This window comes from Coturnix japonica, chromosome 8, assembly GCF_001577835.2.
Source record: "Coturnix japonica isolate 7356 chromosome 8, Coturnix japonica 2.1, whole genome shotgun sequence".
Classification (NCBI taxonomy): Eukaryota; Metazoa; Chordata; class Aves; order Galliformes; family Phasianidae; genus Coturnix; species Coturnix japonica.
The window spans coordinates 4,662,243-4,686,779 of record NC_029523.1 but is presented as its reverse complement, the minus strand read 5'-3'; the positions used below and the strand labels follow the sequence as shown (position 1 = coordinate 4,686,779).

At 40.9% G+C, this 24,537-nt stretch overlaps 1 protein-coding gene across 8 annotated transcripts in view; it reads right to left on the bottom strand.

Moving 5' to 3' along the window:
* RABGAP1L (RAB GTPase activating protein 1 like) overlaps positions 1-24,537 on the bottom strand; it is a 160,482-nt gene that overhangs the window by 62,389 nt on the left and 73,556 nt on the right. For 6 of the 8 annotated variants that reach the window (XM_015869566.2, XM_015869565.2, XM_015869563.2 and 3 more), the window contains exons 14-17: positions 14,255-14,368; positions 5,874-5,948; positions 3,128-3,253; positions 2,260-2,403 (exon numbers count right to left, since the gene is read on the bottom strand). In XM_015869566.2, the coding sequence (XP_015725052.1) occupies positions 2,260-2,403; positions 3,128-3,253; positions 5,874-5,948; positions 14,255-14,368 (459 nt within the window). Of the gene's footprint in view, positions 1-2,259; positions 2,404-3,127; positions 3,254-5,873; positions 5,949-14,254; positions 14,369-23,745; positions 23,752-24,537 lie in introns of all 8 variants that reach the window. The other 2 variants (XM_032446099.1, XM_032446098.1) reach the window with 2 other exon arrangements.

Genomic DNA, 24,537 nt, shown 5'->3' with positions numbered 1-24,537 from the left:
ACTCTTCTTTCACAGCATATACATAGGATGTAAACTTCTTGTCAGCAGCAGCCAGGACAGGATTATGGAGAAAGCACAGCCAGGAAGGAAAGTTGAGCTATTTTAAATTCATCTGTATTTATGACAAATTAATGAGAAGGCTGGAAGCTTGTTTAAAAAACAAACAAAAACAACCCCAAAAAAATCAAAAGACTTCAAAGGAGTTTTGATTTTTTGAGGATTTTTTTTCTCCAGAAGAATATGTTCTGGTTTTAGCAGCTGCAACTGTTTTTTCTCTTTCCAGTGGCTGGAATCACAGGCATGCTGTTTGTTCAGAGATAAAGACAGTTTAGTGCAGACACAAATTATTTTTTGACTCCTTCTGGAAGCTGCCTGGACAGACTGCTTTGCAGTGCCATTTCAGCCCTCCATTAAGGAATGATTCCTTTCCTAGCCTGTCTACGTGCCTTCAGATTTTACTTTCTCTCCATGGTGAGAGTCAACCCCATTTTTAGTTTAACCTGATTTTAATCTTTGCTCCTCTCACAAATGCTCAGAACTGCCTGCTACTCCAGCCTGGGTGACTCATGAACATTAGGAGCAATCTTCTGATAGTCTGCACTGTTGCCTCTGTACGTTCCTGTCTACACACTGCCCCACTGTTTCTCATGATGTCTGTACGTACCTTCTCACTTGAAATCAATTTTCTTATCATTTCTGATTTACTTTTAACTGTTGTAAAGGATGCTCCTTTGGTGCCCTCCGCAGATGCTAACCAGTTTCCCTTTCTCTAGCAGATTCCCACATTGGCTTCTCTGAGTCTCTTTCCAATTCCACCACCTTTCTTCCCAGAGTAATTCCTTCAGACATGCTGAGATAAACACTGTCACACGTGAGATGAATGCAAATATTTAAACCTGTATTAACCATAACTAAAATCTCTCAACAGCATGTTTCACCTTCAAGCCTAATGCAGTAAGTACACAAACTTCAGGTGGGATGCAGCTATACTGCTAGCACAATAACCACCACTATGGAATGGTATTCTGTACTTCTTGACTAACAAGTTCTTAAAATGGTTATTTCCGAGTGCAGCTCTACGTCAAGATCAGAATGAAGAAATAAAATCAAGCAACAAAGAGTGATCAAACCCAGGCGAGAAGACCACTGTAAAACCTAACTCACGATTCCAAAGTGATCAAGGTATTTTGTTCTCTGTTGGACAGCTATCTCTGCAAAAAGGAGGGCAGAGACAGGACAAACCAACAACTGTTCTTTTCCTATTTGCCCACTTAAAGGAAACAAGGCACTGTGAAAGAGTTAGAGCTCAGATATATCTAAACTAAAACATCAACATAAGCGCAGCTAGCCTGAAAATTTCTAAGTAAAATACTTCATGCTAAGAAATGTACAGAATGAACCAGAGTCAACCACGTTTCACATTCGTGAAGCCCTTTGCAACCACTGGAACAGGTTGCACAAAGAGGCTGTGGATGCCCCATCCCTGCAGGCATTCAAGGCCAGGCTGGATGTGGCTCTGGGCAGCCTGGTCTGATGGTTGGCAACCCGGCACACAGCAGGGGGTTGGAACTGGATGATCATTGTGGTCCTTTTCAACCCAGGCCATTCTGTGGTTCTATGATTTGAAAATATCAATTATACACACACGTACGCATATGTAAACACATACATATACAACCATCTCTACACCCTGACTTCCTGATGGCAAAAAGAAGAACCTACATCTCACCAAAATAAACACTCCTGACTACCATTTTTGTTTTTAATCACAGTGTGGATGTGTCCACAATACAGAAATGTACTATTTGGTATCTGAAGTAATGCATTCCTTAGTTGGAATAGCAGGGAATAAGTTGGAATAGTTGGAATAAGGAAGGAGGGAGTCGTGTCTTTGGGTGACATTCTGATATGCAAAATCTGAAGAGTCTTACCACTAAAAGCTCACTGGGTATCTCCTGGAGATTAGATTTTCCAACTTTGAATACACTGCGTAACAAATTAAATGAGAACAGATGTGTACATCAGATACTGTTAATAAGATCCCTTAGTAAAGAATGAGGCAAATCACAATTTTAATTTGAAAACCAGACCAGCATTTCACTGAACATCGTCTCTTCAATATAATCACGTTTTCTAAAGAAGTTAGTACACACAGTTAAGCTGTAATTGACTCCAACAAAATGAAACAGAGAGATACATTAGTTCTTAACGCATTCATGAAGTGGAGAAAGGACTTTCTGATTCAAGGATCTTTCTTACCTCACAAAGTAGTAAATCAATGATGTGGAAGACCATGCAGAGTGGAAATTTGGCAGTAAAAAGAGTGAGGAACCACTGGGATGCGTACATGTGAGCTTCCAAGTTGAGGTCTGAGAAATGGCTGTGCAAATCAGGCAACTGCTCCTGCAGTACAGGAAAAAGTAATGAATTCTTCAGTACTCCTCCTTAATACGGCACCATCATCTGCAGTGTAAGTACCACGTTGCTAAAGACTGAGAAACACAATAAAGTGAAACCCTGGCTTCTTCTAAGCAACAGTAATAAGTTTCTACATAACTTGTAGTGGTTGTGGTTACAGTTTTAATGAGATAACTACAATGAATTCTATCATGGCATCACACAATATACTATTAAATTATACTGAGAAATTACAAAATCTTCAATAGGGGAAAGACAGAGTAGCTGTGAAATTTCCATCATGTACATATATATTTTTAAAAGCTTTTTCTTAATCATGCCTTGTCATTTATAAATGATTCTGCTAGAAAAGCAATAGATACTGGAACAAGCTCACCTTGCAGACCATGAAGGGAAGCTAGCTCTAGTGCCTAGCTTTCACTCTGTAACAGAAACCCAGGTCAGGGCTTACTGAACTGCTAGTAAGTGCTTCTTAGTCAGAGCAATAGTGTCAAACTTGCAACTTTCCATTTAACCAGCTCTGAATAGGACATAATTACACCCAAAAAGAGAGCAATGCATTGACATCCCAGTAAAATGACCTACATTTATTTTGCCCTGCCCCACCTCTAAGTGAAGGGATTTGCTGCCCAGAAGGTGATGTAAGCAAAGCACCAGTCCCCACATCAGTATCCCCATTTAGGAAAGCAATTTGTTACTTCGGCCCCACCTGCATTAGCTTCTCCAGCTGGAAAAATTTGCAATGGAGATCTTCAAAGTTATTTCTGTAGAGGTCCCTCAAGCCGTAGTCATACATGATCTTCACGAACACACAGAACGCCTGCTCCTCCGGCATCTGGGGAAACACACAAACCTGATTCTAAGAACTGAGCTGAGGATGGGTATTCTCTCTGCAGACGGACACACACGCACACTTAAATACATTGAGATGAATTCAAAACCAGGGATGTATTAAATTGTTCAGCAAAGCACTCAGAATTTAGAATTATGCTACTGAAATCTCAAGGGGACTGTTCTACTTGATGGACACCCTGATGTGGCTCTGTAAGACTGAAGAAAATGTGGGATCAGATCATAGGCTCATGTCAGTATTGCATCCCTACAACTATACAACTGCCATCACTATGCTTTGTGCCAATAGGTCTGAGATCCATCTCAGGTGCAGAACTCCAGCTTTAAAGCCAAACACAAAGCAAAACACAACAACAAACCATCCTAAGACACTGACTTCTACCAAGAAAGACTCGGTTGGTTGTGAAATATGCAGAACTGAGCTACGACCAACCCTCTGTGAGAATCTCAAAGCTCTTTATCACTATTCTATCTGGACAAAACAATCCCCTCTGACAGCTGATCAAGGCTGCAGCTACAGGGATGGGGAGAAAAAAATTATCCTGATCAAAAAGCTTCAATCTGCTCTAGAATAAAATGAAAGCAAACATACATTTTTTGTAAGGTAACAATTATTTCTAATAAAATGACAGATGCTCATGCACAAGCACACCTACCTTGCATGCTCAGACACGTGCATTGACAGTCATTCCTCCCCCACCACAGGGAGAGGGAACAGAGGTGAGTACTGGGCCAAAGACGGTACAGGCAGAGGCCAAGGTGTCCTCACTCTGTGGATGCAGGTTCTCCAGTATTACCAACCCCAAGAATTCAAAATCGTAAATGAAATTTACTTTGTTGTTGTTGTTTTTAACTTCAAATAAAACCTATTATTTGGAATTACAAAAGCCAGACATTTATATTCTGTTTTTTGGTGTTGTTTTTTTTAAAGAAATACTAGTTTTTCACTTAGTAACGTCTCCAAGAGTCAGTCAGAAAAAAAAGCCAAATCCAGTCAGACTGACAGCAAGTCTTATTAGAGATGGCAACACTGGTCCCCTGAGATTAGAGATTACCTGCTCATCTTTGATGGGAATTTCACCAAAGCAGCAAAATCACAAAAAGCCAGGATGGAAGTTCAGGCTACCCAACCATCCCTGAAAGATATCTACGCTGAAAAGAAACAGCCTGTCCCAGAAGAGAAGGGGAAACGAAGGAATCTAGAATCCATGCAAAGACTGGAGAGTTAGAGGGGATCGTACAAGCATTCACAGATGCAGATTGGTTGGAGAATTTGAGAAAAACACAAGTTGGAGGATATCCTGGGAAGCTCCCAACTTACATGAGTGACACTGCTTCCCTTCCCCCCTTTCTCTGATTATTTCAGTTTAATATCCTATTGTAAAAGCAAACATTATAAAGGGCATATTAAAATGAGTGCAATTGCCATTTAGCATTCCCTGTAAAACAGGGCACTTTTTTCTAACTCCAGAAACACTAGAAAGAAAAGAGATTCTCTATCGCAATGACTGCATACTACCAAGAGAGAAAAGCTAAGTACTGAACACTAAGAACGTGACACCCATTCATTTCTAAACAACTTGGGTACTGCAAATAAATTATCCTTCTGGTTGAAATTAAAAACCTTCTTTGAGTAAAAAAATTACTTGCAAAGTAACTGATAGATATGAGCTGATTTGCAAAGTATGTGGGACTGCAGTAACCGAACTGAATTCAGATTAACTCTTGACAAACCTCAAGTTTCTCTGTAACACTTTCATGTCATAAATCTTACCAGAAATTACAGCTTATAGTTAAATTAATCTGAATTAGATTCCTGGGTGCCTTGGGAAAAGTATACGTAACATATATATGTCATGAACATCCCATCCAAACCCACAGGGCTGTAGTGTATTTCAACCACGATTAATAATTCATTAATTAAAAGCCTGACAGAAAAAGGCAATGGACAGAAAAAGAGCTGCTGTTGGGATCTTAGGTGTTTTATTCAGAAACTCTTCACAGTATCTACCAATATTGAATCTGCTTCTTTTCTACTGATGCATCTAAGTGAAAACATCTCATAAAATATAAAAACCATGTATTTTTCTACCTATGTCTAGACACCTACATATGTATATATAGGAAGTGACAGATGAAGGTTTGTAAAGATTTCGGTTACAGGCTAAAACATCAACATTCAAATTCAGCTTTCATTCAGAAGGATTCATAAAATGTCCTCAGGAGAAAAACATATTGCTGAAAATTCAAGGGCATGATTTCCTCTGTGAGCTACTCTGAGAACATCTCCCAGATCTGAGTTCCCCTTAATCCCTTTACCACCTTTAGTACTTTAGGAGAGTACTAAACTCAAAAAAAATCCAGAACATCACTTTCTGTTTTTGACACAGAAGTACTTGATAATTTGATGGGTTTCTCCTAAATAAATGAAATCTACATTCATAGAAGCAGAAGCTGCTATTCACTATTTGCCAGAAAGCAACAGCAGTAAAATGAATATAGACAAATATAAAACAGTGCACATCTGTCAAATAAGATGTTCCAGTACTACTGATTTTAAGGCTGCTTTAAGTATCAAAGCTTTCATTTAGCAATTAACTCACATGAAGCAGTAGCACAGCTGCAAGGAAGGACTGTCCCTGGCAATAGCCAATATCTTCATCGTAGACAGAATATGCCTAGAAAAGATAACAGTCAACATATATTTAAAACTCATTTATTTTTCAAACTGCATGAAAAGATCTGGATGTGATTTATCTTCACCTAAACCAGGGATAATTCTGCTGAAGTCAGGAATATAAGAAAGGGAATGATGCAGCAAGTACGAGCTGAAAAACAGGTAACTATGGGTTGTGTGCGGAGTGTGCTTCCTTCTTGGGTGTGGGGAAAACAAACCTTCACGTTGTGAGAAAACAGGTCATTTGCTAGAAAAAAACACCAAAAACTACACTGAAAATTTCAACAGAAACTGTTTTTCCACTTCCTTGTTATGCTGAAAAATGAAGACAACTCTTTATGGTAAGATGGCCGTGTTACATTTTTCTTATCACTGAAAATAACAAAACCTTCCGTCCTTCTCTGCTTTTCAGAGACAAGATGATGGATACTGTTTTGAAAGAGATGTTAGAGGATGTTGAGGATTGGAGGAAACCTGGGACAGGAAGTAAGCTGGAGCAGGACTGACATGGAAAAGACAGCCATCCTGAGGAAACAACAAGGTTATGGGGAGGGAAAACTGCAGTGCAAGGCCAGAGCTGCAGGAACAAGCCAACAGCTCCTCCTCAGTCCATATCCACTGCAAACATACCTGTGTACACTCCAGTCCTGCATGCAGGCTCCAATTCCACAGCAAACCTTCCCTTTATAGAAAAAGCACTGAGTACATCATTTTACCAGGTGCTGAAGTGAAACTGAGAAGCCTCTGATTATCAGGGTCTTCCCTCTTGCCCAGGACAACGTTTGCCAGCTTCCAGTCAACTGGGACCCCTCCAGATTCCCAAGACCATTGAAAAACAGTTGAGAGACCTCACAATGCCTTCAGCCAACTATTCATCTCAAAATGACATTTGGCTCCTTTTAAGCCAAGAGTATTATCATAATTGTCAATAACTTCTGCCAGAAACACCTTTCCTTCTCCATTCTGACTGGCAGAAACCAAGCAATAAATACTTCTAAGGAAGTTGGTAGTGACCCCAGTAAGGAAGATTTTCATCAGGAACATAAACTGAATATTCTTTTAAAGAATTCATACATTCCCCAGTAAATTTGTCCCTTGGCCTCTACTGCTTACTGTACCTTAACAGCAGAAATAGAGGTGACCATGATCCCAATTCACCACTCATTTTCATCAGACAAGTAACTACAAGAAGACTAGTTAAGTACACTACTGAAAAAGAACTAATCAAAACTATCACTTGTTAATAATAAACAATAAACAGCCTTTACCTCTTTGTCCCCCAAATCTACCAGTCTATTTTAACTGCGCAGCAGTCCTAAAACATGTATTATTTCTGTCTTGAAAGGCCAGCTCCAGATACATGAAATTACAGATAATACATGTGATCGATGCTTTCTTCACATAAAAAGACATATTAAATTAACAACTGCAACAAAAACATGTAGGCTAAAACCAAAATGATCAACCTTCATGGTAGCTCTATCTGTCAAGAGAGGCAGTATTAGCACAACGGCTAATTGTTGCTATAAACAGCACTGACTTAATTCAAACTACCTTGAAGACCTATATAAACTGCTTTGCAAACTGGTATGGATAGAATTTAAGGTAAAGGAAACTACCAGGAACATAAACATATGCCTTTGAGACTGGGAAGCGAGTTGAAATTAGGGCAGAAGGTGGAAAATGCAGTGTTTAAAAAGAAAAGTAACCCCAACCATCAGTCTGCATTTTAAACACAAACATGAAGAATAAGGAACATTCTCATGATCAACTTCCGTGAGCACAACATAAGTAGCAATAAATCCATTTTCAAACATAACCAGAGCAAGAAGGCAGAGCTTATACTTGGAAAATATGTGATGGAGGTGTACTGCAGTTGTGTTTAAACTCCAGCACAACATCCACATGGACTTTCTTTGTGCCTGTGTTATAGCAGAATAATCTCAGAGGCTGTCATTCTGCTGCAATGACTTCCTGCAGGGAACGTGCTGAAGGGTCTGTCTCCAAGCGAGTATCAGGAGAAGAGATTATAAATCAAAATGAAGAAAAATAGTGAAAATGTATTAAGAACAGACAATGTCTGTTCCGAAGGAAATTCCCCACAACGTGATCCATGGAAGCAGCTGTGGCCAGATACGTGGCTGTCACCTTGAGTTCAGGACAGGAATTAGGACAAAGCTAAACAAGTCAAAGCAACGTGATATGTGCAAATAAAGATATTTTTGTTTTAAACTAACTCTGTAGAATCAACACAATTTTATTTCATTTGCCCAAAGCAAATACATTTTTGAGCTTCATGCATATTACATTTCCAATTATACGTATACTTTTAGCTTTAAGTAACCTTTGGGACTTGATATTGCTGAAATACGATGTAATTAACCAAAATACCCTCAAAGATAAGGATGTTGCCTACAGATACAATACTGTTGTGTAATTAAGAAAAGATCTAAGATGAATTATTTAAGATTTATTCTTTAAGGGACTTAAGAGCATTAACTTTGATTTTCCACATAAATTACAAAAACAAAGCAAAACCCCAAATCTCCCATTTCCAATGAACTCAATGTTTCTTCCCATTTCAAGGGAATGGTATTTTTCCCTTGATAACTTGTGACAATGCTGTAAACTTCCAGTTCTTAGTTTTTCAAGCTCTTCAGGAACCTCCAATTGCAATACTTCAATTAACTGAGATCTTAAATACTCCCTTTCTCACAGTTTAGATTTAATAAATATTCTGATTCTGACTTAAAGCCTTCTTTAATTCTTTAACTTAGCAAAGACATTACAACAGAACGAAATCACCTTTTCAGTAGTTATCTGTCTTCTGCAGAGAACTGTGCAGTTATTAAGCACATTGTTAGCAAACAAATTGTTTGAAAGCTAAAGAGTCTCATGAAATAAATGAGCAATAGGGAACCATGTGCATATCTGGAAAGTGAATGAAGAACCCAGAAATGGACCGATCTTCTATAGAAGAAGATGGTAGTGACGCACTGGAACAGGTTGCACAAGGAAACTGTGGATGCCCCATCCCTGCAGGCATTCAAGGCCAGGCTGGATGTGGCTCTGGGCAGCCTGGTCTGCTGGTTGGTGACCCTGCACACAGCAGGGGGTTGGAACTGGATGATCATTGTGGTCCTTTTCAACCCAGACCATTCTATGATTCTATGATTCTATAGATACACTAATTCCATTGCTAAGTTCCATTCCAATGGTCAGTACTATTCAAAAACACAAATGGAAAAGGTTACTTATTAGAATGCGGTAACTCAGACTCTGGATTTCTGCAACTGCTTTGTGTGAGTCCCAATTAAAAGGTTCATCTTCAATTCCAGACTAAACTGTTTTTTGCCACTTTGCATCCTCATAAGCATGAAAATGATTTCTTGAACTTGCCGCAGGTTCACATGGACTTGAAACAACAAAATGTACAACACTGACCAGTAAGCAGCTTACAATCACACGGCCAATTTGCCTCAACTGCATTAACTGCAATGAATTAGAAATTAAACAGAGTCCATGAAAACATAATTCTATAGTGTTTTCCTCATAGAAACATCTTTCTCATATTTGCCAGAGCTTTTGCACAGTTCTCAGCAATGTAGTGGGAAAGGTACGAGCAGAAGAGCTACACATCCCCATCCTCATCTGCAAGAACGCTCTCCCTTCTCATTAGTAACATCATCTGGCACAGGAAACTCACTGCTCTGAAAAAGCGACAGGCACTCTGGCAAGCTGCTCAGCAGCCATACTATATATCCAGCATCTCAGCTCCAGAAAAATACAAAACGAAAAAGGAATGCAAGATTTTTTGACTTACAAGCCTGGTTTGCTCTCACTACTCGCCTTTGTAAGTACAAATGACCTCAGGAATTCACACAGTGTTTGACATGGAAACTGCTCTGTGCACACTCAGACCTGCAGGCAGCCTTCTCAAGCAACAAGGCACTTTATGACATGCTGAGTAATACTGGTAATTGGTAATATACGTTGAAGTGCCACACCTAAAAGGGGAATTTAAAACTCCATACCTGAATTTATTGCATTGCTAACAGCCTGAAAGCAATGACATTTCTACATCTGCAGCATTTAGGATGTATTGCATCCTACAGGGAATGTCTGTGTTCACTGAAGACTGCATTTACCTGTTTATTGTGCATCCCCCAGAGGCAGGTGTATGTGCACCCTACCATAGGCCCAGTAAGGGCCCAAAGGATGAAGAAGTGCTCGCGTTCCCTCATGCAGGCCCTTGAAAACAGCAAAGCCTTAGCTCCATTTCCAGCATTCAGAATTCACAATCCTGACCTTTTTACTAGCACAACTCAGCAGAAAATCCACATGCAAGAACAGCACTGCTGCTTCCTTGCTGAGCACAGATGCACAGAGAAGGAAACAATGTAAATTGAAGAAGACAAGATAATGTTAAAAATCCTTTGCATCAAGCAAGACAACAATATTTACTGAAATTGCTCTTCAATCCAGGAGTGAAGAAAATAAACAACTAAAATAGATGAAGAATAATTCTTAACTAAGTCTGCTTGTGCTTCTATGTATATTCTAAAATACGATAGACCACTACAGGAAAGAAAGCGATCTGCTCTTGGACAAGGAATTAAAGGGGACAAACACTGGAACTACCCATCTGTAAGCTTGAACAATAAGTAAAGAAGGATCAAGAAAAGAACATGCTCATAGTGTCAAGAGGTCATCAGCAGAATGAAGGCTCTGCCAAGAAGTGAGTATATCTCATGAAAGGATGAAGGCAAACAGTCATTTTACATCAAGGCATTCAGCAGCTGTTCTGTCATCCTGGAGGATGAACCCACCCCTCATGGTGTGGTACAATACAGAAACTACTGGTCACAAAACTCAAAGGCATGCTCATATTTCAATTATATCATCAAGAAAGCTAGACCAAAAAAATCATATTGGATGCTGTTAGTTGGCTTTGCTAACGAACTGGTGTCTAACTCCATCTACTAATCTGGGTACCACCAAGCAGATGCTGGGACAGGGAAACAGTGCCTCATTTTGCAGTAAGCCAGTCATCACAGTGATACTGCACTTTACACATCCAGGCAAGTATGACCGGGATTAGGAGGAAACTACAAATCTGATAAACCAAGGAGACAAGTAACAGTAACAAAATACATCATGATACAAGTGATTCATAGCCTTCCTTGTGCCTTTTTCACTGACACCAACTCCAAACCTCTGCAAATCCCATCCATCTACTTTCACAATAGCAGGGAAACGCTGTGTCTATTGTTTCAGCATGCCCGATAACATTATTAACCCTGATAAATTGAGTTCACTGCAACAAATTCAGTTTCTTCTATTAACATCACAGCGGTTGTTTGTCAAAGAAGAGCTGCTGTAATCAGAAAATTAGAGAAAACACATCTCACATTAAATTGTGCATTGTGTACGCTCCAAACAGTCAAGAGAACTATTTCTGTCACACGCCTCGATTCCCTGGAGCACAGAGCTGCTAACTACATATGCAAGCATGGAAGTAGGTCAAGAGTACTATCCTGCTATGCACTGTAACACTAAGAACAAACTCTTTAGAAAAGCTTGAATTTTCAGAGTATTTTAACAGGAAATCTGCAAGAAGCATAAATATTTCCCAAAGACGTTCCCTCTGAACAAATCTAGTTTATGTGATGTCCTCGAGTGAAATCTCAGATCTCAAATCTGGAACTCTTTTTATTCCTTATCACCACTGTCAGGCTTAAAGTTTATTTTTAGACTCTTTACTTTTTCACATATACATTCTGAAATTGAACAAGTTCCCATCTTCCCCGATTTCCTACCGTTCTGAAGAAGAGTTTTAAGAGATGGAACTAGAACTGACAGACCTGTTAAAATGAGGCAGTGAGCTTTTAATGGTTTCCCTTTTTATCTGACAGCTCAGATCATCTCTTGTTTCAGCAGGGCACGGAGGAAAAGCTCTTCTTTCTACCCTCCCACTTGAGGAAAGACCCCTTCTGGCTTCATTCAATAATCCCATCCTTCAAATACCTTGTTTTCCATGTCAAAAGAAGGCCCTGAGCACACAGCACTGCTGTTCAAAGCTATGCCAGCAACCTAAAGCAGTTATTAGAATGACACATTTATAAGCAAATTAATTAGATTTTAACACTGTTCTTTTATAAATGATCAAGTTCATCATAAATACAAGGTCTGGTCAGAGCTCCATCACCATTCAACAAAGACAAAGGGCTGCTCAGAAACCTATAGGGCAGTTAAGTCTCATCTCCATACTGGTAAGAAGGTACACACTGGCAAGAATAAAAGCAGAATACTTACGAATAATTCAATGCTGAAGATTCAATATGGCTGTTCTACCAAGAAGCAATGCTTCACAAATGCTTCTATGAAGGAACCAATGAGCACACAAAACGCGAAGCAGTCAGTGTAGCCCATGAGCATTTTGGAAAGACATCCAACAAGATCCCTTCCCAAACACTTTTAGGGAATTAAGCTGCCATGAGAACAGGCTCAAGCAATCAATTAGAGAATAGGAAACCAAAGGAGGGAACAAAGAGTCAGATTTCAGCCACAGAATGAAGGCAGAGTCTCTCACAGAACCTCACAGGAAGACATACTTAGAGCTGATGCTATTGAAAATATGCACCAGTCGTAGTTGTTTAATTCTGCACGTGGCAACCAAAAGCAGCTGCAGTGACTATGAAGCACAAGCTGCTCAAGTCATTCTGTTCCTACCTAAGCTTCATCTATTTACATACCCTTCATTACTTACAATTCCCTTCTCTGTGTCACCTACAAATCCTTAAGAGAAACGATTTTTCTCTGTTCTTTCAGACAACTAACAGGAGCACACCAAACAAACAAGTCATCTTCATGACACCTTGTTTGAAATGCATTTAGTTCTATCTAGCTACATTTAGAAACCTGTTAGCTAGTCAGCTTTAATTCTTTAATGTGCATTTTATTATGTTCTAACTTGTCCAGCATTTATATACATATATTTCTTTTGTATGGCATCAGTTTTACAAAACTGTGGTAAAATTGCCTTCACCAAAGAAAACTGTATTTCCCTTTCTTATCTTAGCTTGTCAAGATCTATTTGCAATAAACTCGCAGGCATTCATTATAATATACTTCTCACATTTAATTCCTGATAAGCTGAATGCCATTCCATCATTTTTCACTTAACTGATCTCAAACTGACAAGCCCGTAATTACCCGCATCATTCCAGTTATTCTTTCCAAAGCCCTCCAGGATTAGTGAGAAATCAATGTAATAGTTCCAATGTCCTCTCTACTCTATTATTTGCTTTTTCTCCTTTAAAAAGAAACCAAAAACAAGTTAATGTGAATTATCTAGGACTGTGAATATCCATTCTAATAACCTAAGCAGGTATTTTTTTCCCTGCTGTCCAAATTACTGTTTGAATAGCAGACTGCATCACCACCACATTTATCTGGAGAAAGGGAATATGTATCAATATACCCCACAGGCAGGACGCTTGTCTGCTTGTTATGACAACTCCATCACTTCTGTCTGTACAGCAGCTGGGGGAGGAAACAAGAGCAAGAAGGAGAAAGAAGGGCAGTAGGAATGGCTTTGTCTGAGGCAACCCTTTTTCCTATATGTAGAAAAAAAAATGTAAAATGAAAACTGACTGCCAGAAACACAGTACAGTCTGTAAGTGACAACAGGAGAATTGCTTGTCTAGAGGCAATCTAATACCTTCTGCATCTCTCCTGAGCAGCAAGCCTGCCTGCACAACCCGGCCAAATCTGACCACTCGGTTACTCACCTTCCCTAGGAGTGAACTGGAAGAAAAGTATTAGGCTTTTCCTGGATCAGAGGGTGACCTGAATGGTACGAGTGAAAAGCTGTATGTGTATGTCACTCGTGGAATGGCCAGATAACTTGTTCTCTAGATAATTACCTCAGAGACATTCCTGCTCAGCATCACTCAGACATTGCTCTGAGGATTTCTCATCCTCTGAAACACTCTTAAACAGCAGAGAGACAAAAGCTCTGCTGCCCAGGGCTCCTATAGGAACAGCTCCAGATCCCACACTGCCCACAGATAGCACTAACGGGAGCCTCAACCGCTCTCACATGCATCTTAGGATACAGAAAAGGCAAAGCTGCAAAACTACTTCAGAGTATCTGGTACTACAGAAACACTATAATTTTCATAAACAATATTTAAAAAGCTTGAAATCACACTGATTATTTGTATCAGAATTAGGGGGTTAGCTGGGCAAAATACAGTCACAGCATTTTATGGAACATGTTAAAATTCAGAGTGCTGACTGTACCTTGCAGATTTTGTACAGAGATTCCTGACCGTCTCCTTCTGTATCTTTGAAATAATCGTGTGCTGGGAATGTACGATGAATATCTCGTGTAATGACATTCTCCTGAGCAGAATCCTGTAAAAGGGAGAGAAAAATCCCCAAATATTAGCCTGGCAACAGCGTAATTAAACATACAGCACATACAATTCTATATGCAGTCAACGCGGTTACATTAGATAACTGCTTTACTGACTCATGCTCCAAAAATGCTTTGAGAAGAAACTGAAAAGCCTCTGGTCTCAAACGCAGTAATAATTTGACAGTTTAACAAGAGCAACGTGGCATGTTTTCTGTCCTTCAGGCTTACAGTTCAACTTCAGAACGCAGAGAAAATGACTGGTTATTTAATTGCAGATGCATTTTTTTCCTACGGAACATATGCTTACTGATTTCTCTACCAGTAAAAAAAAGGAAAATGAGACCGTCTCCCTTGTGAAAGCTCGAAGGTATTAATTCTAAATCCGTATCAACATACCACAAAAACCATGTTAATTACCATTTCAAACTACGCCTGGGAAATGTTCAAAGTTTACCAGTAAGTGATCTCTAAGAGAACAAAACCAGAAGTACACAAGTCCTGTATCTTCCTTGCTAGTAGAACACCTTCAACAGGACTTAACTTCATTTTTACACGGGCCAGCACCAGGGACAAGCTCAGGTGCCAAACCATGTCCAAAAACACCTTGCAGAAGCCCTGTGATAGCCCTGACTGATAGGCAGCTGTGCTGCAGGAGGGTAGGAGGCTCCTTAAGCGCTGCAGCAGCTCTGTCAGCTCCATACGGATGATCTGCATATCCACACACATCTGAAACAACACCAAGTGTCTGTGCTTGGAACTGAGTTGTTCCCAAGACATACCTGCCTCTTTAGATAAAGAAGTAAATGCTCACAACGCTGTATTTTTATGGGATAAGAGCTGTGTGTACGAGGACATGGCACCAAAGCGCTGGAGCCTCAGCAACTCATCCATTATCTTCAGGTCCCAGTTACCCACAGGGGAAGATAGCACCTTTACATCAGCGAACACCAAACACTGCTTTTCTCTATTACCTTTGTAATCCTATTCCAACAGAATCCTCACGCACAGCTTAGAAAATAAATCTTTTATAAGTACTTTTGCCTTGAAAACGAAATACATCCATTTGTTACACAGAAGCTTCTAAACCCTCAGACTGCAGTTTGTAATCCAGCGCTCTACAGAAATGAGCTTTAAATTCTTGGAGTCAGTGGGCAGCCCATCTCCCAGGGTTGGGGCATCCCTCATCCCACACAGGACAGAGGAATGCTCCCTCCTCCACTGCCCTCTGCCACTCCTCTTCCTCCTCTCTGATTTCCCTTCAAGTCCATGTCTCCAACAAATCTCCCCTGTGAATGCTTCATTTATGTTGTCCTCATTCTTAGTGATCTCAACTGTTGCTTTCCCTTTGCTTGACAACATCTTTGGTACAAGGCAGTGACACAATCTGTATTTTGCAAAATAACACCAGGCGTGTTGTGATGTGCTGAGGAAAGGAAAGCTTGCAGAGGGGCTGTTTTTATTACACTTGCTGGAGAAAACAAACATGCTTTTGGGCTTCCCCTGGGTCACCATCAGCACCTTCAGGATCCCTGTTAGTGAGTGAAACTAACCATGCAACCCAAACCACATGCAACAGTACCAATAAGAATTAATGTTTGATAACAAGCAGTTCTTTTAGTGCTCTCTTATCGTATCCCTGAAGTCCAATACAGGAGTATCTACTGACAGGCACAGTGAGAAGAGTGAAAGGCCACTATGGAAACTCCCATCAAAATATAAAAAAGAATCAGTGCATTGGTTCAGCATCTTTTTCTCATCAAAACAAGTCACCCTTCCATATGCCCTTCTATTTTCACCTTGTGCCTTCATTACTATGTCACCTTTCCTCACACAAACCAACAAAACATACAGAACCTGTGCAAGTCTCTACCATTTTCCACACAGCATTCACTCATTGGCCTGCTCTCAGGATTACCGCAGCAGCAGAGTTTACCCTTATCTTAATTCAGCTTTTCAGAGGGTTTTTGTTCTTCTGAAAGTCATGATTAGTTAATTCCTTATGGAAAAAAAAAGATCAGGTGAGATGGCTATCAAAGCACGAAGAGTTCTGATCATCTCCTCACTTCTAACAATCACTTCTGTGCTGCCAAATCATGAGAAACAATATTCTACTGAGGAAAAGAATTATCTTCATGTGTCAACTCTGTGACAGCTGACAACCTACTGAACGAGCTCTCTATTTTGAGTTGGCACACTCTGAAACAGCCCAACTTCTGCAACTGAGAAGCAACCGTACCCGCATGGTGACACTGCTGTCGTTCTGAACTATTAAGGCACTGCTGAACGTGGACACGGGATGCCAGAAGGCAGTTTGAAATAGAAATACAGAGAAAAAAAATAAAACAAAACAAAATCTGAGAACTATTTCCATTAAAGTAAATGTTAAAAGAAAATTAAGGCTACATGGCGCTCAGAAGTAAGAAATACAGGGCAATCTTTGTGCAGGCGTATCCTAAATTACGTTTTAATTGAGGACATTTCAGACACATTGGAAAAGACTCCTGCTCATGTACTGCCCTGAGCGTAACCATCCTCGGTGTGACATCTCCATGCCAGCTGTTAGATGATAAAATCATAGAGTCATAGACTGGCCTGGGCTGAAAAGGACCACAATGGTCATCTAGTTTCAACCCCCTGCTATGTGCAGGGTCACCAACCACCAGACCAGGCTGTCCAGAGCCACATCCAGCCTGGAAGATGCACATCCTTTCCCCACTTCTGCCACATAGAAACACACACACAGCTTTCACAAAAACATCACAAGAGGTCAGCTGAGCTTCCCCTATTACACAGCTGCCTGTATTGCAGCTGTGGACTCGGTATGGAGAAATGCAGGTTACTCATGGATGCAACCAAAGGAAAGCGAAGTTTTGCTCCAGAAGTTTCATGTGAATACAAAGAAAAGTAATAAATCAGGTCACGGGTGTCTCAGACCTGGCACTCTAAATGAGCAGTACTTCTGACCTCAATCTCCTTGTGCTCCGTTTCTCTGGTTAATAATAATTCTCTGTCTCAGTAGGGTGTAGTGAAAATCAATTAACATCTGAAGTGCAGAAAAACTGTGGTGCTGAGTCCTACAGAAATGCCAAAGAGGAGAATAATAACTTCATCCTCAAATTCTGATCTAAACTGTTTACTGTAAGGCATAGAGCTACAAAATGAAACACAGTTAAGGGAAAGAAAGAAAATAAGTAAAGATAGACAGGTGCTATTCCTTCCGTATACAACAAGGTAGGGATCCTGGGAAGAAGAAACCAAAACCACAGAGCTGAGTGTGACCAAGACCACATCACTATACATACAACCACACAATTTCATACTGTGCTTCTTACTTCCCAGACCCTTCCAGTTTGGTCTTATCATATTACACATTAAAACAGTATCATTTGTATGTGCCAGAGTCAGCACAAGCTCACCCGAATGGACTCAGCTGTAAGGTCTGCATCTCTGCTGAGGTGCAAACAGCAGTTTTTCAGCAATTGCCCCATCCACGCTTCATCTTCTCAATGACTTAAAATATCCACGTCCCAGAGTCTCAAGGAAAGACCAAAAAGTTCTCTAAAACATCATCAACCAATTGGTAGAAAATAAAACACAGCAAAGAGGTTTAACACGGGTTTGAAACGAGCCATGCTCCTGGCATGTAGCTTTGGCCCTTGTTATTAATGAGATCCTCCCAAGCTCCTGCTTTCAATGAAACCTAACATTCCGTTGTGCCCACACATGCACATCACCAACCCCTCTCCTCTCATCATCCTCCGTGCTCACCACAGCCCTCCAAGTACATGTGTGACCCAACAAAACCCCATGTTCTTTACCAACAAGTACCTGGGAAAATAAACCAACAATCAAGAGCTCTTCCTTTTAAAACTACTGAATAGAAGAGGCTTGGCTTATGCTCAAGTCCTTCTGTAGCATTTTTGTAATACATACCTTGTAGCTCAGCTCTTTCCTATAAATAGATTTTCTTTCTATCATCAGCAGCTTTTATTCAGCACAGAGCACAAAACACTCGGATTTCTTATTAACACAGAAGCAAACTGAGAAAAAGGACACGTGTCATAAACACAACAGTTCGGTTTGTCCAATAAGTACACGGGTCAACTAAGCTTTGCAAATCCAGTCTCCCAACCAGCTGTATTTATTGCTGCTCAGGCAGAAATGCTCTCCACAAGCAGAATGACCCAACAGTCCTGTTGGAGATGGGCCCATCAGCTCCAGCCCAAGCAGACCTCTGCTTCTGGTGGCTCACATCAGCTTCTCCTCTTTTATTAGTGTGAATATAGCTATTCTTCTGTACCTGGTTATAGCAGGGAAGTGCTGCTGCAGCCTTCTTATAGGTAAGGCAGAAACAGCTCAGATTTAGCAGGGCTGAGCCATCAATCTGCCCCAGTATGATGGGATTTTTCTGTAAAAATCACAGCACATTAGATCAGCTACAAAACACCAATTCAGCACACGCTCACTCCTTCTCCAAAAGGGAGAATATCTGTGACCTTTACTATCTTTGTGTTTTATTTCCCTTCCTCTGCTCTATACAGCCTCCCTCTCTGGTATATACAGATACATAATTTATTCTCCTTTCTCTGCCATATCCTTTCTGAAAAGACGCTGTCAAAAGAAAAATGCTGTTTGTGCTACTGGGCAAGAGATCAATTCTGGAATATGCCAGGCTCAAATCATTGCCACTGGCACGGCAAAATGAAGTCTGAGCTCCCCTTGAACACTTATCTTGAAAGCTCCCTGCTCTCCCACAAGAGACAAGGAGCTCTGCACACCAGCAAATGGCTTTGGGGTCATTTTTACCCACGTAATGTACAGCTGGTATGAAGGGCCACACACATTTAACTGTAGGTATGACAGCATTTCAGTTTTGATTTTGTTCTATTTGGAGTTTTATTTGTTTCAAACATTCTTAGGCAAACACGATACTAAACATCTTTTTTGTTCAAGAGCATTTTGTCTTTGCCTTTAACAGCTGTTACCTCAGAAGGCCGATCCCCGCAGAGGATGTGAAGCTCTATCAGATTAAGACCAGAGGGAATGGTTTCAAGCTGTGGCACTGAAGATTCAGGCTGGACTTTAGGAAATATTATTTCTCAGAAAGATGGTGAGGCAGTGGAATGGACTGCCCAGGGAGCTGGTGGAGTCACTGATCCTGGGGGCATTAAAGGAATGACTGGATGTTGTGCTGAGGGACATGGTTTAGTGGGAGCTATTGGTAATAGGTGAACGGTTGGACTGGATGATTTTTTAGGTCTTTTCCAACCTTGGTGATTCTATGATTCTATGGCAGTCATGCCACCCAGGTTACCCACCATCAGTTCACCAAAAGCGCACAGGCATTACCTTATGAACAGAAAAGCAAATGTGTGATTCCCAAACTTATCTGTATAGCCAGTTACTTTTGTCCATGTTCCTTCTGGCTTGTTAATCCTCATACAGGGCATTTTTTTTTCTCAAGTCTCCTCTGTTCGAGATGCAACTGAATTGTAAAGGTTGGAGAAAGTGTTCTCGTGATTAATCTGCAATTTGAAATTTAGATAGTCCTGACTCTACCACCAACTCACTGGGTAACTTCCAGAAGCAGGTGAGCCTGCTTCTAACTAACAATACTTAGCTGCACCCACAGCAGATGGCTGTGAAAAATGAAGTTGAAAATGTTTACAGAAAATCACAAAAGCAGTGTTTACGGATCCTGGGCTCCTACGTACCTGCCTCAATTGACAGTGTTACCAAACCTAGCTCAGTTTTATTAAGTAGCTTGAAATCTTCACTATGAGAAGGACAAAAAGGAAAAATACTGTTACTGTTTAAAAAGGCATCTTTAAAAAGTCAATGTTACAAAATTCAATTCAGTTACCACCCAGATCTTCTCCCTACATCGTTCAAGCTACAATTTGGGATCCTGATATCCTTCATTTTAATACTTGCTAATGGCAATGCTGCTTTTCTGATTTCATTAAGTGAGGTGCCTCATTATGCTGAGGCATGTACATCTGTGAGCCGCTCTTCCAGAACTACCAAGATCAACAAACCCATCACAGATTAAATCTTTTCTATTCTTCAGGTACGAAATCCAAAACCCGATGATTTCACTGACAGCGATTTGCATCCTTCAGTGCTCACATCAGAACATAATACTGAAGGACTTTTGCTTGTTGGGAGCACGTAACACAAAATCACCCTTCAATAGTACCTTGAAGCCCTTCAGCTGCAGGACACCAAGCACTGCAGAGCAGGAAGGCCAGACAGATGGAGAGGGACAAGGACAGAAATACCACCATGGAGTTTTCATTCCTGCCTTTGGAACCTGATACAATGGTGGATATATTGGATTGTGTGCATTAACTTCTGAGTACCTCACTGGATCTTCTGGAGTGGATCAGACCATGAAGAGAGCTGCTGAAACTGCAGGCACTGACACCACAGGTGGCACTGGAATATGCTGCAAGACGAATCCCAAACATAAGATGCTGACACAGGAGGATACAGCTCTGCTTCCACTCTTTTCACTCTTCTCCTGCTACAAGGAGAGGGAATGCAGAGTGAAGGGGCTTCCACCTCCTGACAATTCTTCATACAGCTGCAAGTGACTGCAAGCAGACGCTCCCTAGGCTGACAATTAGCTGTCTACACCTAGGTTTATTAGTGGAAGACTTCAACACAACTGTAGATGAAGACACAAAGAAAAATACTGCAAGAAGGACAGAATCACACATCAGCTAGTCTGTGCTGACTGTATCACACGCAAAACCAGTGTTTTCAAGCGACAATTCCTTAATTCAACGTAAGCCCGACGTCCCTTAAGTCCCACTCTGAGCCAGCAGTGTGACTGCCACATGTGGCAATGGGAGGGCCGTGCCACAGAGCACTGCCTGTAATTGGGACCTATGGGGCTGTGCATGAATCATCAAAAGCAGCTCCATTTCTGCCTCTGTGTTTTGTTCTGGTTCATTCCCATTGTTTGAAAATGAAATTTGCCTCAGATTCAGCACCACCTAGCATTCAGGACAGTGCAGTAGTGACATTAGAGAGCATTTAGCTGGTCATATATGGGTCATAACAATAAAGACCAGACAGTGCAAAGACAGCACACCGCACTAAAATAATCCTAACTCAGTTACAAATGATATTTGTTTCCTATATACCACTTCTCAGTGTGTCTGAACGTTTCTCAAGCAGTTTATATAGCCACTGCACAGGTACAAGCAGATTTCAGCTGCTCCTTCTCCTTGGAAGCAGTCAAAAGAGATTACATCCACCCTTCATTTTATGATTACATTCAGTTTATTCCAGCTACTCTGATCACAGCGGGGTGGTGATCTGAGTTTACTGATAATGCCACCACTCCCTTCGCATAAAGGATACAACTGAAAAAAATACCAGGAGACAGCACTCACTTTTACAGATACAGAAGTGCTCTCCATGCACCTAAAATCAGTTCAGTTACGGCTCGGTTATGCTTGTTAAGATCTGTATCAAAACCCAGCAATCATTCAACACAGAGGATGGTGATGCACTGGAACAGGTTGCCCAAGGAGGCTGTGGATGCCCCATCCCTGCAGGCATTCAAGGCCAGGCTGGATGTGGCTCTGGTAGTTGGCGACCCTGCACATAGCAGGGGGGTTGAAACTGGATAAGCATTGTGGTCCTTATCAACCCAGGCCATTCTATGAATTAAGCAAAGCTCAATGGGTAAGTTAAACAACCAGCTCCTAAAAAACAGCTGCACTGAAGTCAACTGTGCTTTCTCACAGTACTTTTCAAGGGTGACCACCAATTAAACACACGTTATCATTTGGGAGCACCTAAGAAAACACTGGCAGTCACAGAAGCAGCAGCAAGCAGGCATCCAGAGCAGCCAGGTAGAACTGAAGACAGAAGTTTCCAACCTTGGCCAGTCTGCCTGGAAAGGAAAATCTTTGGGACTTCTGAAGCCTTCCCAAAACTACCAGCAAAACAACTCGTAAATCAAGAAAGATCAAGTTCAGTCCTGGCTGCACAGACATCCCCCAGAGCTTGGAACAGGAAGCACATCTGGGTTGTACAACAACATGTAGAGAGACAAGGTTACAGTAAAGGGGTAACTTTGATTCAGCTTTTCTTCCCCCTTTCCATCCCTCCCGGCTTTGATAACCAAATACTTGACATGAATTGTGTTACTTCATTACATGTGTGTTTGCCTGAGGTGAAGGAAGGGCTCCAAATGGAGGATGAATGACCTCAAGTACTTCACAGGAGTGATTAGGGAAGGCTGGTCATCAGCACAATAGGAAAACCAATTTTCTCAGGCTGCCACAGTGCAGAACAGCAACCAGCAGTGAGCAGCAAGGTGGGGGGGGGAACAGAGGAGAAGCAGACTAAGGCTGTAGGGACAGAAAGGAAGACAAGAAATGATCGTGAAATGGAGAAGAACAAGAAGAAATAATGGGGAATAAAATAAGATAAAGGATAGAAGAGAAAAGACAAGTACCAGAGAGGTTATATTTAGTTCTCGCCAGCTCATAAAAGGAAGCTATAAATCAAATATCCTCATTTAAATCAGTGAAAATCAGTTTGAAAGAAAATCCAGATTGGTTTTGTACTGTGCAGGCTACCGAATTCTATAAAATCTAGTTAGAGCTATTACACTGATGAAAAGGGCTTTTTTCCCCTCTTATTATAAATGTATTCTCTATTATTAAAACGATCCTGCCATCAAGAATTCTGTAACTCCTACAATATACAGCTGATATATGTTAAAATTTTCCACTTCTTAAAGCTGCTTATCTGCTTTGGGATTAGCAAAGCGCATTCTGCACACAGCCGCACGCTCCTCTACTTGATGGCAGCCTGAAACCAAGAGCAGAGAGAACACGGCCCACGCTGCAGTGCTCTCTTTCCCCTGGCTGCTCACAGGCACTGCTGAAAGCAATGCAGGACAGTTCTCATTACTGCTGCTGACAGGCATTCCTGGAGCCAGCCCCACGCTTCATCGCATTTCTGCATGGACACAGTGTGCGATTCCTTAGCTGGTTGACCTCGGCTCACCTGGATTCAGCTCTGTGTTTCAGTCGGGTATTTGCAGCTCTCATCTTCAAGTACAACTGATAACCCATAAACCAAAGGAAATACTAATTGAAACATCTACTTCAAAGATGCATAAATGTGCATCAGAAAACAATGTAAATACAGATGAGACCCACCCAAGTTTTGGGTTGTTCAATGTGGGAAGTCTACTCCAGAAGGATAAAAGCTATTTATGAAGCTGCCTTCTGCATCTAGTTTTATTTTAACACATAATGCCTTACAGGTTTATAAGAACGTGTGCATCATCGCTTCCAAGCAATGCAGGAAGCAGGCAGAGGATTAAACAAGTCCCAAAGAACACCATGTGCTTCTCAAACCCATTTTTTCCCCAGGTTGCAAAGTAAGGAATAAACAATGAAGGACAAAACTATTTGACAATACTATGCAGAAATTATTTGTATCGCCCACAGACATAAACAAACAGGGAAAGTCAAAAAACAAAGGAGAAGTGCCACCAACAACTACTGCTATATGATGCAAAGGGCACATCCACCTGATGTACCAGCCTACGTGGTGGATCTGCTCCCACGCAGCCCCCCTAGTGCAACACCCACTCATCAGCCCTGAGCCTTCCCACCACTTTCACCTTCTCAAGGCCAAGGTAGAAAATTGAATTGGCTGTCACAGAGAAGCGAGCTGCAGGCTCTCATGGAGAGGTTAAGCAGAGAGAAAAGATCAACAAACCTATATATAAATGTCTGTCAAGATAAAAGATGGAAAACGCCAAAAGCATTATATAACGCCACATCTGATTCTAAATAGAATAGGGTACAAAAGTTTTCCATTGTGTATCAGCAGCTTTTTCTGCAAAGAATCAGTAAGTGTAAACATGGATGGCTATTTATAGGCAATACAAAATACGTGTCTAGGAAACACCTGGAGCCTCTCACTCCTTGCTTCCATACAGTGATTTCAATGGCAGCCTCCTCTTTCTAAGGGTTTTCTAAACCAGAAAAGATTTTATGTCCAGAGATTGCTGAAGTATTTGATGTGAGGCCTGATTTCTTGTAAAGTTATCTTTACTTTTTACTAGTTATTCTTTACTTCCTGAGGAAACAACCTCACACTTTCGGATCTTAGGAGAAATAAACCA